Source organism: Chiloscyllium plagiosum, unplaced genomic scaffold (genome assembly GCF_037043375.1).
Source record: "Chiloscyllium plagiosum isolate Xiang-an unplaced genomic scaffold, Cpla_swu_hap1 HiC_scaffold_12, whole genome shotgun sequence".
Classification (NCBI taxonomy): Eukaryota; Metazoa; Chordata; class Chondrichthyes; order Orectolobiformes; family Hemiscylliidae; genus Chiloscyllium; species Chiloscyllium plagiosum.
The window spans coordinates 47,216,726-47,237,381 of NW_028270150.1; the positions used below are offsets into that span (position 1 = coordinate 47,216,726).

General features: G+C 44.2%; 1 protein-coding gene across 8 annotated transcripts in view; it reads left to right on the top strand.

Moving 5' to 3' along the window:
• hao2 (hydroxyacid oxidase 2 (long chain)) overlaps window positions 1-20,656 on the top strand; it is a 60,317-nt gene that overhangs the window by 15,766 nt on the left and 23,895 nt on the right. For 3 of the 8 annotated variants that reach the window (XR_015758853.1, XM_087992769.1, XM_087992770.1), the window contains exons 2-5: window positions 2,218-2,342; window positions 12,247-12,399; window positions 18,482-18,633; window positions 19,691-19,974. Coding sequence is in view for 7 of the 8 variants with exons in the window: in XM_087992769.1 (XP_087848895.1) it covers window positions 12,269-12,399; window positions 18,482-18,633; window positions 19,691-19,974 (567 nt within the window). In the remaining variant the exon portion in view is untranslated. Of the gene's footprint in view, window positions 1-2,208; window positions 2,343-5,429; window positions 5,568-12,246; window positions 12,400-18,481; window positions 18,634-19,690; window positions 19,975-20,656 lie in introns of those variants that run through there. The other 5 variants (XM_087992772.1, XM_087992773.1, XM_087992774.1 and 2 more) reach the window with 3 other exon arrangements.

Here is a 20,656-nt window from a genome sequence, read left to right on the forward strand (position 1 = left end):
AATATGGTGTACCACACAACAGATCTTTTCTTTACAAGACATGACAGCTCCTTTTGAGTTATTTGGATACAGATTTGTCTGTTACTTTAACTATGGCGTTCGTTTAACCAGGATTGTTAGGTTTGCTGAGCTCTGGGCCCTGGAAGGAGGTCTCCTGAGTGAATACGGGGATATATACAACGCTACTGTTTGGGAGCTTTGTGTCGAACATTGTTACTTTGTGTTCTCGTGTGTTCTTTTGTTTTTTTCTCAGTCATTTACTTATTTATTGGTGTTGTTTTGCATAGTGTTTGGTTTTGTTTTATAGGGTAGGTTAGTAGTTAGTAGACAGTAGTTACATTGTAATTTGCGTTTTTTTTATTGTAATGGTTCTTTTTAGTAACTTTATATTTTTGTAAAGGCAAAAAGAAGTTTGTTTTTGCAAATAACATTTCTGTTACCTTCCTGGGAAATGCCTTCCATGATTGAGTTCCAAGCAGAATAGTTTGTTTGTGACAAAGGGATTGCTGGGAAACTCAGCAGGTCTCATAACATCTGTGGGGAGAAAGCAGAGTTAACGTTGAGTCCAGTCACTCTTCATCAGAACAGTTTCTTTGAGAGTGTGGTGTCAAGTGTGCAAACAACAAGGTTGTCCCTGGAGGAACTAGGTTTGAGTGATTAGTGCCTCAGTACTGGAAAGTTGGCTTGGAAGAGGATGCTGCTGTTAGACTGGATTTTTGCATTGGATTTGGAGATTTTGTGAAGGCACCACGTGTGATGTTTCTGTGCTATGTATGGGTCATCCAAATCTCTGTAGTATGTAGGAGCACAAGGATCATTACTGCCTGCTAAAACATGACTTTAATCTTGGTTTTGAGATCTGGGTCCTTGAATATTCTCTTAGTTGAAGCTGAGCTGGCACATTTGAGATGATAATGAATTTCACCATCTTTGAGGTGCAGATCACAGAATACAGAAAGAAGGTGGAGACTTGCTCTAACTGCTCCTTCAGAGAGCCACTGCAGACACAACAGAGAGAATGGCTTCCCTCTGTGTGTAACAAATCTGTGACTCTGAACTGTCCACATTTTCCAGTGTCTCATCATCGATCTTAATCAATGCCATTGATTGGTTCTAATTCTACCTGTCTGGATATAATCAGCTTGATCAGGTTTATACTTCCTGTTGCACATGACTATCCAAGAAGAAGTTCATTCTTTATTTTGCTTTTCTATTCTTTGTTACTGTTCCTTTCTGCTCCATAGCAATCTTGTATAAGGATTGAAGTAAGCTGATTGATCACAGCTATGAACGCAAGCAGAATTGGAGATAAGCATCAAACGTTAGTGCAAAAAAAAAGAGAGAGCAGGAGAAAGTGTAGCTCTGTTTGGGAGAGAGGAAATATGATGGAAGAAGACAGAGCAGGGAAGAGAGAGAGTGTGTATGAAAGGAAGAGTCAAGAGTGTGGGAGAGAGAGAGAGAATCTGTGATTGGAGAAACAATGAGCTCCAGCAGATTGGAGTGGGCGCAATATCTAAAGGTGAGCAGCACATAGCCTGGGGACAAAGTGCCAGATAAGGTCTCTGAGATCCAGAAGAGACTTGGCTTCAGGCATGAAAGCCCTTCTTGTCCTTTAGTTCAATGGTTATGGGAATCAGAGATACTGGGAAAAATTCCCCAATGTAGCTGGTCAATACTGACTGAATGGAGAGGGGCAGAGTTGGATAATGAGACCAGGAGAGATTGAATGAGACATGTGAGGGGACATCGCCTAGAATCTTAGTGACACAAGGAGAGCAGGCTGTGTTATGATAGGAAGAGTGGGATGTGAGAGGCAGTAGGAAACTGAAGGTCACGATCTTGATCCTTTCGGGAATTATGGTTCAACCCCTTAAATCTTATGGAACACACACTCAGAAATGCAAACTGATTTTTAATTGATCCACTGTATTCTAAAATAATGCAGCCACACTGCAAGTGGGAAGGAAATAAAAGCTTGCTGATCCAAGTGTCACTTAAAATCACCTTAACTAGATGATTAACTTGTTCAAGAAATTCTAATTGCACACCATTAATGTATTCATTACATGTTTAAAGTGTTACTATTCAATTGTTATGTTTTGCTGTTTAGAACAGACTCAGTAAATTCAGCATAAATGCAAACAAAGCAGTTTCAGTCCCAGACTGGCACTAGGACCTAAGGAATGTCCTGTGCTCTCTATTCTTCCTGTTTTACAGAAAGATTTGCAAATGATAAGAGGATAGTGCTTAGCTTGCTGAATTCTGCCACTTCCTCCATCTGTACATTGGAAATCTCATGAACAGGCAAGAAGAGCAACAGAGATTGGAATTTTCGCCATCAGGTCAGATTGTGGCTAAAGTTCTCATTTGAAGCCAAATTTATTGCATTTTGGAGAGTGAATAAATGTTCAATGAGTGCAGAAACTTCTTTGTTAACAGTCAGAATCAATGATACATGATTATTTACAAATATACATCTTTACAGGAAAGAAACTCGCTGCATTTGCAATGAGAAAAGGATTGTTCATTTTTATTTTATTTTACTCATTGTGTTTGCATTTCGCTTTTTTCCTCAAAGGTAGTCATAATAACATTAACAGACCTACTAAGTGTGAGTCACTTGAAGTGACACTCATTCCTGTTTAAAATAGGATTTTCGCACAGAATGTAGCATGCGTCAGGCTGTTTGAAGAGCTAAGAAGGTTTTTCTTTCTCATCATTTAAACATACTAATCAGATATATAGAGAAAGAAATTTATCCACTTCATGGTCCAACAATTTCGCTGCACATTTTAGCAGTATTTTTATTACATTTGTACCAGTGGGGAACAAGTTCTACCTCCAAGACAGTGCCAATGGCCAGGAAATTTTATTGACAAAGACCTGTCTAACCTCAATTGTAAGAAGGCCAATTAGAACCATGACGTGCGAGATTAATGAATCAAGCCAAAACCCTCTGATGGATCTTAAATATATTTTTGATCCAAGCAAGGTTCAATCTTACATGATGCTCAACCGATAGAAGGGATGCTATGTATGGAGTTTCTCTTCCTATAGTCCTGTCACCCTAAACATTTCTGTATGAGTTTGGCTGGGAGGACTTTCCGCTTAACACTCATCAGGTGGCAATTAAGAGTCGGAACAAAGAATGATCGTTCTTTCTCCTCGATTATATCAGAAAAAGCAGCTTTGTCAAACTGGAAATTCACCACAGCAACATTTTTGTAGCTAAAGAATTTTGACCTTAAGGTGACACATGGTTGCATTCCCTTAGCAACTGCAGATCACGTGTCAATAGAGTGATCAGAGATATGTGAAGTGAACTTTACTGTAAGTACACTGTGGTTTTCAATTTTTCTTTCACTTGTGTTTTCAAGTTTATGTTGGAATAAATTAGTCAATTTAAAATTGTGAATGCCTGTTATTTCGATCGGTGGCCAATATTAGACCAAAAAGTGAATTAGCTCTTTTTCACACACTGTTGACCATCAAACTACAGTTGAAATGGTCAAATATATTAAAAGATTCTACAAAATTGAGTGGAATAAAGTGTTAACAGTATCATTGCTTAATTGCTGGTGTAACAGTTAATCAGTGGATACTAGAGATCTCATAAGTAGTCACCAATTTATCAACAGGATTATATTTTATTAACTAGTGTGCCTTGCACACAGTTTTGTGTGACTAAAGATAAAGTTGGAATTTGCATAAGAGGATCACAACTGGCACAATTTATGTATTAACTTGAAAATGTGACCCTTGTTGTTAATTAAATAGCCAGTTAGCGGAAGTGGTTTTGGCTTGCAAAAATCCATTGAATTATTGATTAAGTTAATGTAGTTGGCTGGCAATCTGGACGTTGGAGTGCTTCATAACTTTTGTCAGATCACTAGAATTAGAATCCCGACAGTGTGGAAACAGGCCCTTAGCCACAACAAGTCCACGCTAACCCTCCGAAGAGTAACCCATCCCCCTACCCTATATTTAATTCTGACTAATAACCTATACTATGGGAAATTTAGCATGACCAATTCACCTAACCTGCACATCTTTTTGAATTGTGGGAGGAAACCAGACCACCCGGGGCGGCAAGGTGGCTCAGTTGTTATCATTGCTGCCTCATAGTGCCAGGGACCCGGGTTCAATTCCCGCCTTGTGTGGAGTTTGCACGTTCTTCCCATGTCTGCGTGGGTTTCCTCTGAGTGCTCCGGTTTCCTCCCACAATCCAAAGATGTGCTGGTCAGGTGAATTGGCCATGCTAAATTGCCCATAGTGTTAGGTGCATTAGTCAGGGGTAAGTATATGGGAAATGGGTCTGACTGGGTTACTCTTCGGAGTTGGACTGAAGGGACTGTTTCCATACTGTAGGGAATCTAATCTAATCTAATCACCTGGAGGAAGTGCACACATTCTCCCACTGCAAACTCCACACAGTCACCCAAAGCTGGAACTGAACCAGTGTCTCTGGTGCTATGAGGAGAAAGTGAGGGCTGCAGATGCTGGAGATCAGAGCTGAAAATGTGTTGCTGGAAAAGCGCAGCAGGTCAGGCAGCATCCAAGGAACAGGAGAATCGATGTTTTGGGCATAAGCCCTTCTTCAGGAATCTGGTGCTATGAGGCAACGATGCTAACAACTGAGCCACCGTGTCACCCACTATGTTTGCGACAGAGAGACTTTCAGTGTTTGCTGGAGCCTTATGGTAATATAAATTGTATGACCTAAATATTGTCAAACTGCATAAAAATACTTGGGACATGATTTGCTGTCCAGAAAACAGTCAGGTTGCTATTCACAGGACAGAGGTAATGACATTGGAGCTCTAAACTGCAAGAGGCCAAAACCCCAACTCGGGATTTACAGGTTTTCAGTTTCTTGGACATAACTGAGCACCGAAGCCTCATGGGGCTCAGAACTTCCTGTCAGATGGACACAGAGATTTGCAATGTCCTGGAAGGTGGCCTCTTTCCAAGTGAACCAGGTGGGCATGCATTGCCAATGATGGTTAAGCTCACCAGAGCCTGTGATTTCTTTGTCCCTAGTTCCTTCCATAGACCTGCTAGCGATATTTGTAGAATGAAGCAGTTTAATGCCCATCGGTACCTCTCACAGGAGAGTGATGCGACATTTGCTAGAGCCAATAAATCTGTGCATCACATACCTATGAATCCAGTGTGAATGACTAGTGCTCAGATTTGTTATTCTCCCACAGATCTCGGGAGTTACTGACTACACACATAAAACAATCAAGACACCTCCAATCATTATCAAAAAGAGATTCTATCATATCGATGTTCAGCAGAAGGTGCAACCAGTAAATGACCATCATGCATCAGTGCATAATTCCCAGGAGCTTATGGAATGTTTTCACCCTGCTCTAGTCAGAACTCCCAGAGATATTCACACCTGAAAGCGAAGCCAGTCTCCTTGGAGATAAAGGATACTCTCTGAAGATATGGCTGATGATACTTGTGTGGAACCCAAATACTGACAGAAGAGTACAACAGAAGCCCTTAAGCACCAGAATTGTAACAGAATAGATCATTGGGATGTTGAAAATGTGATTCAGGTATTTTGAGAGAAGGGGAGTCGGGGGCAGCTCTTCATTATTCATCAGCCAATGTTTCCAGAATGCTAGTGGTCAGCTCCATCTTTTCCAACATATCGAGGACTGGAGTCTGGAAGAAAGTATTCCTTTGCAAAAACAATGCAGTGTATTTATATCGGGCCTTTCATAACTTCAGGATGTCCAAACGTGCTTCAAAATCAATTAAGTAAATAGTAGTCTAGAGTCAGATTGTGCACAGCAATATCCTAAAAACAGTGATAATGACCAGAAAACATGTCTTTTTTGATGAAGTTCATTGAGGAATCAATGTCGGTGAGGACACCAGGTGAATCTCCCCAACTTTTATTGCAAAATTGTTCCATGGAATCTTTTACACTTGCAAGTGAGTGCAGACATAGCCAGATTTTAATATTGCCTTCAACAGGAGGATGAACCTAACATGACATGGACACCTTACAGCCACACACTAAGCTGTCAGGATGTCCAAGATAGCCAGTTAATCTGTCACACCAATTATATACCCACTGGCCTCATCTCTCCCTCTTCATATAGTTCAGCCACTAGCCCAAACCAGAGGCTTTAATTCTTAACATCCTTTACAAGGCATAGACCACTTGGTAGATGGCAAGCAAAAGATGGTACATTTGGACAATGAAGTGGTAAAGTGAACTGTCCAGTTAACTAAACGAATAATGTAACACTATGTTAAACATCCAAGTGAGTGTCATTGTGTAATTGATCGGGAAATACTGGCATTGTGGAAATCCATCAATGTCCTGTAGAGAAGGAAATCTACTGTATTTACCTGGTCTGGTCTACCAGTGACTCCAGATCCACAGCAACATAGTTGACTCTTTACTGACCCCTGAAATGGTTGAGCAAGCCAGTCAGATCAAAAGAAATTTCAGGATGGGTAATACATGTTGGACCTACCAGTGATGCCCACATCTCATGAAAGGATTTTAAGAAACAGATCTTTTATCTTCCTTTTTCTATGACTCCTACAAAATGAAAGCCCTGTGAAGGTGGACTTGGATTAATTCTATCTTAGCTCTGACTGCTCTGATCCTCTTGGCTGGTATTATTTTTAACAAATACCAGAAGATGGTAATCATAAGGGTAGAGATGGAATTGACACTGTTCTGTGCAGTCAGAGTGCAAGTATAGAAAGCCTACACAGTGCCAGGATTCAGGACATCTGCTCAGGGTTGGACAAAAACATGGAGTGGGAAGGGGAGGAATGTACATAGCAACAACATAGGTAAGAAAAGGACCGAGTTGCAGGGCACCAAATTGAAAAACGGAACCTTAGGGGTAATAAACCTTGAGCCATATGCCAAATGGCAGATGGCACAGAAGATTAGCAAAATGAATGCGAGTCACAAAGACCAATGTGAGTGAAGTGGACTCTGGTGCATGAGGCATTTACATTAGTATGTGGAAAGTGGGAACCATAGAGAAGGATATAGAAGATATAAACTGTAGGGAAAGAGATGGTGACACCTTGCAAAATGTCCATATTACAGAGGAGGAAGTGCTGGATGTCTTGAAATGCATAAAGGTGGATAAATCCCCAGGACCTGATCAGGTGTACCCTAGGACTCTGTGGGAAGCCAGAGAAGTGATTGCTGGGCCCCTTGCTGAGATATTTGTATCATCGATAGTCAGAGAGATGGCGGAAGACTGGAGGTTGGCAAACGTGGTGCCACTATTTAAGAAGGGTGGTAAGGACAAGCCAGGGAATTATAGACCAGTGAGCCTGACGTCAGTGGTGGGCAAGTTGTTGGAGGGAATCCTGAGGGACAGGATGTACATGTATTTGGAAAGGCAAGGACTGATTAGGGATAGTCAACATGGCTTTGTGCATGGGAAATCATATCTCACAAACTTGATTGAGTTTTTTGAAGAAGTAACAAAGAGGATTGATGAGGGCAGAGCAGTAGATGTGATCTATATGGACTTCAGTAAGGCGTTCAACAAGGTTTCCCGTGGGAGAACGGTGAGCAAGGTTAGATCTCACGGAACACAGGGAGAACAAGCCATTTGGATACAGAACTGGCTCAAAGGTAGAAGACAGAGGGTGGTGGTGGAGGGTTGTTTTTCAGACCGGAGGCCTGTGACCAGTGGAGTGCCACAAGGATCGGTGCTGGGTCCTCTACTTTTTGTCATTTACATAAATGATTTGGATGTGAGCATAAGAGGTACAGTTAGTAAGTTTGCAGATGACACCAAAATTGGAGGTGGAGTGGACAGCAAAGGAGGTTACCTCAGATTACAACAGGATCTTGATCAGATGGGCCAATGGGCTGAGAAGTGGCAGATGGAGTTTAATTCAGACAACTGCGAGGTGCTGCATTTTGGGAAAGCAAATCTGAGCAGGACTTATACACTTAATGGTAAGGTCCTGGGGAGTGTTACTGAACAAAGAGACCTTGGAGTTCAGGTTCATAGCTCCTTGAAAGTGGAGTCGCAGGTAGATAGGATAGTGAAGAAGGCATTTGGTATGCTTTCCTTTATTGGTCAGAGTATTGAGTACAGGAGTTGGGAGGTCATGTTGTGGCTATACAGGACATTGGCTAGGCCACTGTTAGAATATTGCGTGCAATTCTGGTCTCCTTCCTATCGGAAAGATATTGTGAAACTTGAAAAGGTTCAGAAAAGATTTTACAAGGATGTTGCCATGGTTGGAGGATTTGAGCTTTAGGGAGAGGCTGAATAGGCTGGGGCTGTTTTCCCTGGAGCGTCGGAAGTTGAGGGGTGACCTTATAGAGGTTTACAAAATGATGAGGGGCATGGGTAGGGTAAATAGGCAAAGTCTTTTCCCTGGGGTTGGGGAGTCCAGAACTAGAGGGCATAGGTTTAGGGTGAGAGGGGAAAGATATAAAAGAGACCTAAGGGGCAACCTTTTCACACAGAAGGTGGTATGTGGATGGAATGACCTACCAGAGGAAGTGGTGCAGGCTGGTACAATTGCAACATTTAAGAGGCATTTGGATGGGTGTCTGAATAAAGGGTTTGGAGGGATATGGGCCATATGCTGGTAGGTGGGATTAGATTGGGTTGGGATATCTGGTCGGCATGGACAGGTTGGACCAAAGAGTCTGTTTCCATGCTGTACATCCCTATGACTCTATGACTCTTTACACTTGGATAGGCTGCAGTTGTACTGTGCTGCATTCCAGGAAACCATGTAATTAGGGAAGTAGGGACGACTTTGACCTAAGCATTAGTGGTGGGAACAATAGTATGGGAAATGAGGGTCAGGGGATGCTGGAACGAACAGAACAAATGAGCCTAAAAATGTACCAACAGACAAAACTAAATGTTACAAGGTTAACAAAAAAGACAAACTAAAGTCTTGATATGTGAGTGCGCATAGCTTTCATAAATTTGAAAGGGCAAAACATTTTGTCCAAATGCATGCCTTATTTGGTAGAGGTCAAAAGTCACTCAATACCAGGTTATAGTCCAACGAGTTCATTTGAAAATACTAGCTTTCAGAGCACCGCTCCTTCATCAGATTTAGAGATAGCAGTTACGGAGTTCCTGCAATCTTAGCTCTTAGTAGATCTAAATGACTCAGTGTAAATCCACTCACTTAACAACTATTGTAAAGCCTCTTAGCAGTTCCTGTTATGTTCAGCCTTATCCAACAACAGGTATTTATAAAGGAAAATAATAATTGAGGGAGTGTTGGTTTCTCTAGTGAATGAGAGTGGAAAGTTATTAGCAAATAATAAGGAAACGGTGCATGAAATGAATAAATTTAAAAATCGCCTCTATCTTCACTCTAGATGGTTAAAACATTATTCCAGTAATAGCTGTAAATCAGGAGCTGGAAAGGAGAGAGTAATTGGTTATAATCATTAGAAAACAGTGCTAAATAAGTCTATGATCTGACAAGTCCCCACAACTTGATGGAATTCATCCTCGGTCTTAAAAGAGATGGTTAATAAGGTAGTAAATGCATTAGTGCTAATTTCCCAAAATTTGCTAGATTCCAGAAAGGCTCCATCAAACTGGAAAATAGCGTACATAACACTGCTCTTTAAGAAGGGTGGAAAGCAGAAAACTGGAAACTATAGGTCAGTTAGCTTGACATCTGCCATCAGGAAGGAGTTAGATTTGATCATTAAGGGTTTATAGTTGAGCACTTCAAAAAAGTCAAGGCAGTCGGGAAGAATTAGCATGGTTATCTGGAAAGGAAATCACATTTAACCAATTTACTGAAGTACTCCAAATGAGTGACAGAAACTGTTTATAGAATGGAACCCTTAGACCTTCTATGCTTGGATTTCCAGAAGACTTTTGAAAAGGTGCCACGTATAAGGTCATTGCATAAAATAGAAGGTGTTGATGTTAGGCAACAGTATACCAGCATGGATAGAAAATTGGTTGGCTAGCAGAAAATAGATATGAATAATTGGGACTTTCAGTTTGACAGGATGTGACAAGAAGAATCCTACAAGAATCTATGTTGGAGCCTGAACATTTTACACTTTATATCAATAGTCAAGTAACAGGCAATGACCAGCTCAAACAAGACAAAATCTAATCATCACTTGTTGACATTTAATGGCATTGACATCACTGAATCCACCACTATCAACATTGATCAGAAACTGAACTGGACTAGCCATATAAATACAGTACTTACAAGAGCAGGTCAGAGGGCAGAGATTTTGCAGCAAGTGACTCACCTCCTGACTCTCCAAAGCCTGTCTGCTATCTCAAGGCACAAGTCAGCAGTCTGATGGAATACTTATTTGCTTGGATCCGTACAGCTCCAACAAAACTCAAAAAACTTGACATAATCAAAGACAAAGTAGCACACTTGATTGGCATCACACTTATAAACACTCACTCCCTCCACCACCAACGCATCAGTACCAGCAGTGTGTATCAACTACAAGATACACTACAGAAATTCACCAAGACTCCTTAGACAGCCCTTTCCAAACCCATGGCTATTTCTAAAGAAGGACAAGGACAGCAGATATATTGGAATACCACCACCTGCATGTCTCCACCTTCTCAAGACAACTAGAAATGGGCAATAATTGCTGGCCGAACCACTGATGGCCCAAATCCCATGAATGAATAAAGAATAATGACTTGGACTGGGGGGGGGGGGAGGTGGCTAAATATAAAGATAGTGTAAAGAAATTTAGGAGAGTATGTTCTGAAGAGGACATAAGAACGATGCAGATAGATAGAGACAGATAGAGACAGGCATCTGCAAAGTGTGCTGGTATGAGGAGTGATAGCCAACAGGCTTGGGAAAGCAGAGTGAGGAGGTTCTACTTGAATGACCAATGCTGCTGTCTCTCCCCTGTATCTCTGCTGACATCCATTGTTACTTTGACACATGTAGACTTGTTTTCAATGGCTGCCTTCTTCCTCGCACCTGGAGGAGCAGCATTCCCCAGAGTCCTTACTGCCTGCTGCAAAATTACTAATGACGCAACATTTAAAAAGTGCATCCCTACCCTGCTGATCCTCTGCTGTGGAGGTTTTGGCTTCAACAAGCCTCTGCCATTATTCAAGTTTCATTATCTCAGCACCCCTGTAAATATTGGAGTTGAAAGTGACTGATACATGTCTTCATTGAGCTTGCCCATCCTAACTGATAATCGAGGTGAACAGTAAGTGCTATTCCATCACTACTGTCCACAATATCCAGGTCATTTAGCTGTGGTAAATGACATCAGTCAGACATGTACCGATTTTTCAGTTGCAGAGTCCTTTCTCATCCAAGGTTCTAGAACTAGCACAATTGTTTTAATATATTACTTAAAGCTCTGAACAATTCCTCAATGTGATAGATCTACAAGATTTTGAATTTTTATTGTTTGTTCAACATTGACATGATCACATTTATTGCCCATCTCTAGTTGCCTTCACTATCCTTATTGTAGGTCAACTGGAATGGTATCAAGCCATTAGTCACGGTTTACAAAGGAAGTTCCAGATTTTTGACATAGCAACTATGAAGAAATGCTGATACCAGTCTATATCAGGATGATGTGGGACTTGAAGAGAGACTGAGAAGTGATGGTTTCCCTCTAATGTTACAGTTTCAGATCTCCCTGTTAGCCACAATTGGGTTGGGAAGAGCTGAGAGAGAGAGTAACTACTAATTAAAATACATTTATTGATGCATAACCTGAAAAGAAATGGAACAATCAAGAGCTCACAGATTGTTTGGAATATCAAACAGTTTTAAAGACATTAGCATTTTATAGTGCTCTAAAAAGGTTTAACTTTTTAATTGCTATAAAAATGTCAGAATCTTCCTCATAATATAAACAGAACAAATTATAGGAATAAAAGCAAAATACTGTGGATGCTGGAAATCTAAAAGCAACACAGAAATGCTGGAGAAACTCGGCAGATCTAGCAGCATCTGTGGAAAGAGAAACAGAGTTGATGTTTTGAGTTGAGTATGACATTTTACAGAACTGATTGGATAATAGGAATACTTGGTTTGTGATTTTTGACTTAAAAGCAATACCTTCTTAATCCATTCAGGACCTTTGGCACTTTTAAGTTAGGACTACATTTCCTCACTGCCTGGTGTACACATAATCTTTTGGTCCCTTTGTTGTCTTTTCTTGCTGTGATAATGTTTGAGATTGAAATTCCTGTTAAAATTTCCATGCACCCATTATTGTTTCAGATCTTCTTTGTGTGACCCAGAGATGTCTTTGGTATGTCTGTCTGACTTTGAGGTATATGCTAAGGAACATTTACCCAAAACCACCTGGGATTACTACGCTGCTGGGGCAGATGAATGCTGTACTAGAGATGACAATCTGATGGCTTATAAAAGGTTTGTGACAAATACTAAATAAGACCCAAGTCAGCTGAATTGCAGTCACATATTGTTGAAACATGATAAGAAAGAAAGTTCCAAATGGTTTATGAGACTCAGTTATATATTCTCCGTCTTGTTAAATATGCATTATGTTGATTAGTTGCTTCTGAATTTCCATTCAGCAAAGAATATTTAACTGTAGAATATAATGCAGGTCCTGTTATATTTCTGAAAGAGTTTGAAATCTTAGGATATGAACTTTTTAGAGTCAAGGAGGCTGCATTGTAGCAGTTTTACTTTCTGTGTGGGTGAGGAATTTGGACAGAAACCAATTCAAATGAAGTCAAGCTCCTGGAAAGAACCAATTTCAGAAGACAGACAACTCTCTATGCCAATCCAACTTAAGGGGCAGGTCTGTAGGAGTTCCCATGCTATAGATCCCTCATATTCTGGATTTGAATCTGTAGTCTATACTGTTTGTCCTGTTCCTGTCCTGAAGAGCACAGTGGTTCAGGCAGCATCCAAGAGCTTTGAAATCGATGTTTCAGGCAAAAGCCCTTCATCAGGAATAAAGGCAGCGAGCCTGAAGTGTGGAGAGATAAGCTAGAGGAGGGTGGGGGTGGGGAGAAAGTAGCATAGAGTACAATAGGTGAGTGGGGGAGGGGATGAAGGTGATAGGTCAGGGAGGAGAGGGTGGAATGGATAGGTGGAAAAGGAGATAGGCAGGTAGGACAAGTCCGGACAAGTCATGGGGACAGTGCTGAGCTGGAAGTTTAGAACTAGGGTGAGGTGGGGGAAGGGGAAATGAGGAAACTGTTGAAGTCTACATTGATGCCCTGGGGTTGAAGTGTTCCGAGGCGGAAGATGAGGCGTTCGTCCTCCAGGCGTCTGGTGGTGAGGGAGCGGCGGTGAAGGAGGCCCAGGACCTCCATGTCCTCGACAGAGTGGGGAGTTGAAATGTTGGGCCACGGGGCGGTGTGGTTAATTGGTGTGGGTTTCCCGGAGATGTTCCCGAAAACGCTCTGCGAGGAGGTGCCCAGTCTCCCCAATGTAGAGGAGACCGCATCGGGAGCAACGGATACAATAAATGATATTAGTGGATGTGCAGGTAAAACTTTGATGGATGTGGAAAGCTCCTTTAGGGCCTTGGATAGAGATGAGGGAGGAGGTGTGAGTGCAGGTTTTACGCGTTCCTGCGGTGGCAGGGGAAAGTGCCAGGATGGGAGGGTGGGTTGTAGGGGGGGCGTGGACCTGACCAGATAGTCACGGAGGGAACGGTCTTTGCAGAAGGTGGAAAGGGGTGGGGAGGGAAATATATCCCTGGTGGTGGGGTCTGTTTGGAGGTGGCGGAAATGTCGGTGGATGATTTGGTTTATGCGAAGGTTGGTAGGGTGGAAGGTGAGCACCAGGGGCGTTCTGTCCTTGTTACAGTTGGAGGGGTGGGGTCTGAGGGCGGAGGTGCGGGATGTAGACGAGATGCGTTGGAGGGCATCTTTAACTCCGTGGGAAGGGAAATTGCGGTCTCTAAAGAAGGAGGCCATCTGGTGTGTTCTGTGGTGGAACTGGTCCTCCTGGGAGCAGGTCCGGCGGAGGCGGAGGAATTGGGAATACGGGATGGCATTTTTGCAAGAGGTAGGGTGGGAAGAGGTGTAATCCAGGTAGCTGTGGGAGTCGGTGGGTTTGTAAAAAATGTCAGTGTCAAGTCGGTCATCATTAATGTAGATGGAGAGGTCCAGGAAGGGGAGGGAGGTGCCAGAGATGGTCCAGGTAAATTTAAGGTCAGGGTGGAATGTGTTGGTGAAGTTGATGAATTGCTCAACCTCCTCGCGGGACCACGAGGTGGCGCCAATGTAGTCATCAATGTAGCGGAGGAAGAGGTGGGGAGTGGTGCCTGTGTAATTACAGAAGATCAACTGCTCTACGTAGCCAACAAAGAGACAGGCATAGCTGGGGCCCATACGTGTGCCCATGGCTACCCCTTTGGTCTGGAGGAAGTGGGAGGATTCAAAGGAGAAATTGTTAAGGGTGAGGACCAGTTCGGCCAAACGAATGAGTGAGTCGGTGGAAGGGTACTGTTGGGGACGTCTGGAGAGGAAAAAAACGGAGGGCTTGGAGGCCCTGGTCATGGTGGATGGAGGTGTAGAGGGATTGGATATCCATGGTGAAGATGAGGCGTTGGGGAAACGGAAGTCTTGGAGGAGGTGGAGGGCGTGTGTGGTGTCTCGAACGTATGTGGGGAGTTCCTGGACTAGGGGGGATAGGACAGTGTCGAGGTAGGTAGAGATGAGTTCAGTGGGGCAGGGGCATGCTGAGACAATGGGTCGGCCAGGGTGGTCAGGCTTGTGGATCTTGGGAAGGAGGTAGAACCGGGCAGTGCGGGGTTCCCGGACTATGAGGTTGGAAGCTGTGGGTGGGAGATCTCCTGAGGTGATGAGGTTCTGTATGGTCTGGGAGATGATGGTTTGGTGATGGGGGGGTGGGGTCATGGTCGAGGGGGCAGTAGGAAGAGGTGTCCTCGAGTTGACGTTTGGCTTCAGTGGTGTAGAGGTCAGTGCGCCAGACTACCACTGCGCCCCCTTTATCCGCTGGTTTGATGGTGAGGTTGGGATTGGAGCAGAGGGATTGGAGGGCTGCGTGTTGTGAGGGTGAGAGGTTGGAGTGGGGGAGGGAGGTAGACAGGTTGAGGTGGTTAATGTCCCGGCGGCAGTTGGAAATAAAGAGGTCAAGGGCAGGCAATAGGCCAGCGAGGGGTGTCCAGGTGGATGCAGTGTGTTGGAGGTGGGCGAAGGAGTCCTCGGAAGGTGGGCGGGAGTCCTGATTGTGAAAGTAAGCTCGGAGGCGGAGGCAACGGAAGAATTGTTCGACGTCACGGCGTGTATTAAATTCATTGATGCGTGGACGGAGGGGGATGAAGGTGAATCCTTTGCTGAGGACTGATCGTTTGTCCTCAGTGAGGGGGCGGTCTGGGGAGATGGTGAAAACCCGGCAGGGCTGGGAGCTGGGATCTGGTGTGGGTTAGAGCTGGGAGTGGGGGCGGAACCTGTAACTGTAGTGGGTGTGATGGTGGGGGGAATGGGGGTGGAGTCATGAGCAGGGGTAGTGTTCCCCTCGGGGTTCTGGGGGGTGGGGATAGTGACAGTGGGGTCTGTGAGGGGCATGTCAGCAGAATGCAGGTGAGTGGCGCTGGTGGGGGCGGAAGTGGTGGTGACCACGGCAGAAGGGGTGGCGGAAGTCACTGAGCATGTGGCATCAGCGATGATGTGAGGGGCGGAAGTGATGTCACGTGTGATGCATGAGGAATTCTGAGGGGTGGAAGTGGTTGTGGGAGTGGCCATGATAGGGGCGGAAGTGACATCATCAATCAGCGTGGGGGTGGCAGCTGCGTCAGCCGCATGGCTAATGGCGGAATAGATTCCGAGGCCAGGGGAATCTTCTGGAATGTTTGAGGATCGCTGGTTATGGAGGTGGGTGGATAAAAGTTTGTTGTACTTACAGTTTTTGATGTCTGAGATGGAGTTGAAGTACTGTTTGTTGAGAGTATGGATTCTCCTGAGGATGTAGTACAGAGTGGGTCCTTTGCAATTCTGAGAGAGTGTGGCCCTCAGCTGAGGCAGGGCAGACTGTAGAGAGGTTAGGTGCCGGCGCATTGCTGCAAGCGTGGAGCGGAGGATCTTGAAGGAGAACCGTTGCTGGTGTTTTTGAATCTGTAGCCTGTATTGTTTGTCCTGCTCGGGTCCGAACTCCGCTTGTTTAAAGGTGGTCCGGAGTCCGTGTGGTATGAGTTGATTACAGAGGCAGGCACTGAGGAAGCAAATGTGGCTGTGGTAGCGAATTTGTTTCACGACATGGGTGAAGAGCTTCAGGGCAGAGGAAATGACCTGGGAGTTGCAGTGGGAGAGAGACTCCCTGAGATTCTTGTTGAGAGAGGAGGAAAACTTCTTCAAGGCAGGCATCCTTGCAAGAGGATTCGCAGTAGGGTTAAAATCAACGAGGTAAAAACAATGACTGCAGATGCTGGAAACCAAATTCTGGATTAGTGGTGCTGGAAGAGCACAGCAGTTCAGGCAGCACCCAAGGAGCTTCGAAATCGACGCTTCGGGCAAAAGCCCTTCATCAGGAATAAAGGCAGTGAGCCTGGAGCGTGGAGAGATAAACTAGAGGAGGGTGGGGGTGGGGAGAAAGTAGCATAGAGTACAATGGGTGAGTGGGGGAGGGGATGAAGGTGATAGGTCAGGGAGGAGAGGGTGGAGTGGATAGGTGGAAAAGGAGATAGGCAGGTAGGACAAGTCCGGACAAGTCATGGGGACAGTGCTGAGCTGGAAGTTTACAACTAGGGTGAGGTGGGGGAAGGGGAAATGAAGAAACTGTTGAAGTCCACATTGATGCCCTGGGGTTGAAGTATTTCAAGGCAGAAGATGAGGCATTCTTCCTCAAGGCGTCTGGTGGTGAGGGAGCAGCGGTGAAGGAGGCCCAGGACCTCCATGTCCTCGGCAGAGTGGGAGGGGGAGTTGAAATGTTGGGCCACGGGGCGGTGTGGTTGATTGGTGCGGGTGTCCCGGAGATGTTCCCTAAAGCGCTCTGCTAGGAGGCGCCCAGTCTCCCCAATGTAGAGGAGACCGCATCGGGAGCAACGGATACAATAAATATTAGTGGATGTGCAAGTAAAACTTTGATGGATGTGGAAGGCTCCTTTAGGGCCTTTGATAGAGGTGAGGGAGGAGGTGTGGGCGCAGGTTTTACAGTTCCTGCAGTGGCAGGGGAAAGTGCCAGGTTGGGAGGGTGGGTTGTAGGGGGGCGTGGAGCTGACCAGGTAGTCACGGAGGGAACGGTCTTTGCAGAAGGCGAAAGGGGTGGGGAGGGAAATATATCCCTGGTGGTGGGGTCCGTTTGGAGGTGGCGGAAATGTCGGCGGATGATTTGGTTTATGCGAAGGTAGGTAGGGTGGAAGGTGAGTACCAGGGGCGTTCTGTCCTTGTTACGGTTGGAGAGGTGGGGTCTGAGGGTGGAGGTGCGGGATGTGGATGAGATGCATTGGAGGGCATCTTTAACTCCGTGGGAAGGGAAATTGTGGTCTCTAAAGAAGGAGGCCATCTGGTGTGTTCTGTGGTGGAACTGGTCCTCCTGGGAGCAGATCCTGCGGAGTCGGAGGAATTGGGAATACGGGATGGCATTTTTGCAAGAGGTAGGATGGGAAGAGGTGTAATCCAGGTAGCTGTGGGAGTCGGTGGGTTTGTAAAAAATGTCAGTGTCAAGTCGGTCGTCATTAATGGAGATGGAGAGGTCCAGGAAGGGAGGGAGGTGTCAGAGATGGTCCAGGTAAATTTAAGGTCAGGGTGGAATGTGTCGGTGAAGTTGATGAATTGCTCAACCTCCTCGCGGGAGCACGAGGTGTCACCAATGCAGTCATCAATGTAGCGGTGGAAGAGCTGGGGAGTGGTGCCTGTGTAATTACGGAAGATCAACTGCTCTACGTAGCCAACAAAGAGACAGGCATAGCTGGGGCCCATACGTGTGCCCATGGCTACACATTTGGTTTGTAGAAAGTGGGAGGATTCAAAGGAGAAATTGTTAAGGGTGAGGACCAGTTTGGCCAAACAAATGAGAGTGTCGGTGGAAGGGTACTGTTGGGGACGTCTGGAGAGGAAAAAACGGAGGGCTTGGAGGCCCTGGTCATGGCGGATGGAGGTGTAGAGGGATTGGATATCCATGGTGAAGATGAGGCGTTGGGGGCCGGGGAAACGGAAGTCTTGGAGGAGGTGGAGGGCATGGGTGGTGTCTCGAACGTATGTGGGGAGTTCCTGGACTAGGGGGAATAGGACAGTGTCGAGTTCATCTCTGTTGCCTGAGCGAAAGCCTGTTTGGAAAATCCCACTGGAGCCTGTAATGGAGTCTGTTTTAAATGGAACAGAAATTGTGATGGAGCTGTTGTGAGTTTTCATTCTTCCTCTCCCTTTTTTCCTTTCTGCCTTCTCCCCCAACAATACCTGACATTCAGGTCGCACAGTAACAACATGTATGTTAAGGCAGATGTTATATGACATAGATTATATAGCCATTAGAGTTTAATGTAATTTCAGGTTTTCTGCTAATTTTGCAGGATCCGCCTGCGTCCGCGAATGCTAAGGGATGTCTCCGTAACAGATACAAGGGTAACCATCCAGGGAATGGAGATCAGTTTTCCCATAGGAATCGCACCTACTGCTTTCCACTGCATGGCATGGCATGATGGGGAGATGAGTACAGCCCGTGGTACTTCATAAGAGACATATTCTTTTCAAAACTTAACTGTATTCATATAGTTGCAGTGATGTACATAAAGACATGTTAACACAGCCTTGTGATGAAATGCAATCAATATGAGTTTTGAACACGAGTCCCTTTAAACGACTTGCAAGTATTAATGAACAAATACATAACCAAGATCAAAATATTTCCAATGTTTGGGGCTTTCTGATCCCAGAGCAGGAAATTTTATAACCAAACTTTTTGGTGACCATTTTCCAGTACCATTATTTTAATGTCTAAGCTGAAGGTGTGTGAAGACAGGAGTAAATGTAGTAATAATGCAATCACCATTGTTATTAATGGAGGTATGCTATTATAACTATGTCCTATTTTGATGATACACAATTTTAGACCAATGCAAATGTCTAGCAGATGTAAGTAAAATCATTATGTCCTGTGATAATAAGATAAAGTAGAAAAATGTAAATATTCAGCATATTTAAGCCTGATGCAGTCATGTGGGCACAATTGTTGAGACAAAATGGCTAAATCAACATCTAATGAAAAATACTTTGAAAATTCAAGGAAGGAAAAATTTTACATTTTTCCCTTTGGGCTGAAAATGAATCTCACCATCATCAGCAGAACCTCAAAGTGAGGAAGATACTTGTCATGTCAGCCTATGGTAAAAAGCTGGTCTTAGAATCTTTTACCTTCAAGAGGTTGTTTCACTGCAAGCTAACAAATGGTTCTAGATAACAGGAAACTGCTGCTCTTAACATCTACTATAGACATACTAGAAGCATTTACAGGTTGGCAATCCCCAGTTTGCTCAGGTTGTGACCTCATCTCTAGGACCATCAAATCCCAGTGCAGGATTCAAACTGGGAGCTTTTGGGTCAGAGGCAGTGATGATCCTTGCCTCAGAGCCAGAAGTTCCTAAACTGAACCTAGATCCAAGAATTTAAATGACAGAAATCTAATGAAACTCCTTCAAAGTCAAAGAACATGAAAATCTTACAGTCTACAAGCTCAACAATTAACAATGTGGATTTTGATGAGTTTGTGTGTTGTCTTGTAGCTGCTGAAGCCATGAACACATGTTACATTGCAAGCACATACTCCACTTGTTCTGTGGAAGAGATTTCAGCCGCAGCACCTAATGGATTTCGATGGTTTCAGCTTTATGTCTATCGCAACCGTAAACTCTCAGAGCAGCTAGTGCATCGCGTGGAAGCACACGGGTACAAGGCCATTGTTCTAACTGTGGATGTCCCTTATACTGGCAAACGGAGAAATGATATCAGGAACAACTTTAAGCTACCACCTCACCTCAAAGTAAAAAACTTTGATGGCATTTTTGAGGTATGACATTTCTCATTTTAAAGGTGCACTATGAAGTTAAGTGATCCCGGCCAGGTTATGCCTATTGACTTCAGTGTTGCTGGGTATAGAATGGCAAGATGACTGGGTTCACCCCTCTACACTGCTGTCAGGTAAAACCCATAGGTAAATCTTGTTGAAGGCAAGACTAGGGCTGGTTGAAATGAATGATAACGTTAGAACTTGTGTTTAGGTACGACATGATCCATATGAAGCATATCTTGGCAAAAGAGCAAACACTTCCAGGAGAGGAGCTATAAATTATGAATAAACCTGTTAATAGAAGTGTAAAGAAATGTTCTTCCTGTGATCCACAGCTATGTTGTTTCCACATCATCTCACCCTTGCTCCAAATTACATATACTGGAATACTTGAAAATCAAAAGGTTAAAGTTTGATTGCATGGCATTCACTTTTTAGGAGAGAGAAAGGTGCTGAGTACCAAAGCACACTATCAGTCCGTACCAGAAGGGGATTGCATACTAAATTGGTTAGTCTCTCTGTATTTTCTTTACCCTACTCCACCAAGAATACTTAACCAGAAAACTGGGCTGCAACTGGTTCTCACAGATCATTAAAATTTGCAAATAATTTGGCAGTGTCCTCTTGCCAGACTCGTTAGGCATTTACATCATCCATTTCAAACCTCTTCCGTTCAGCCATG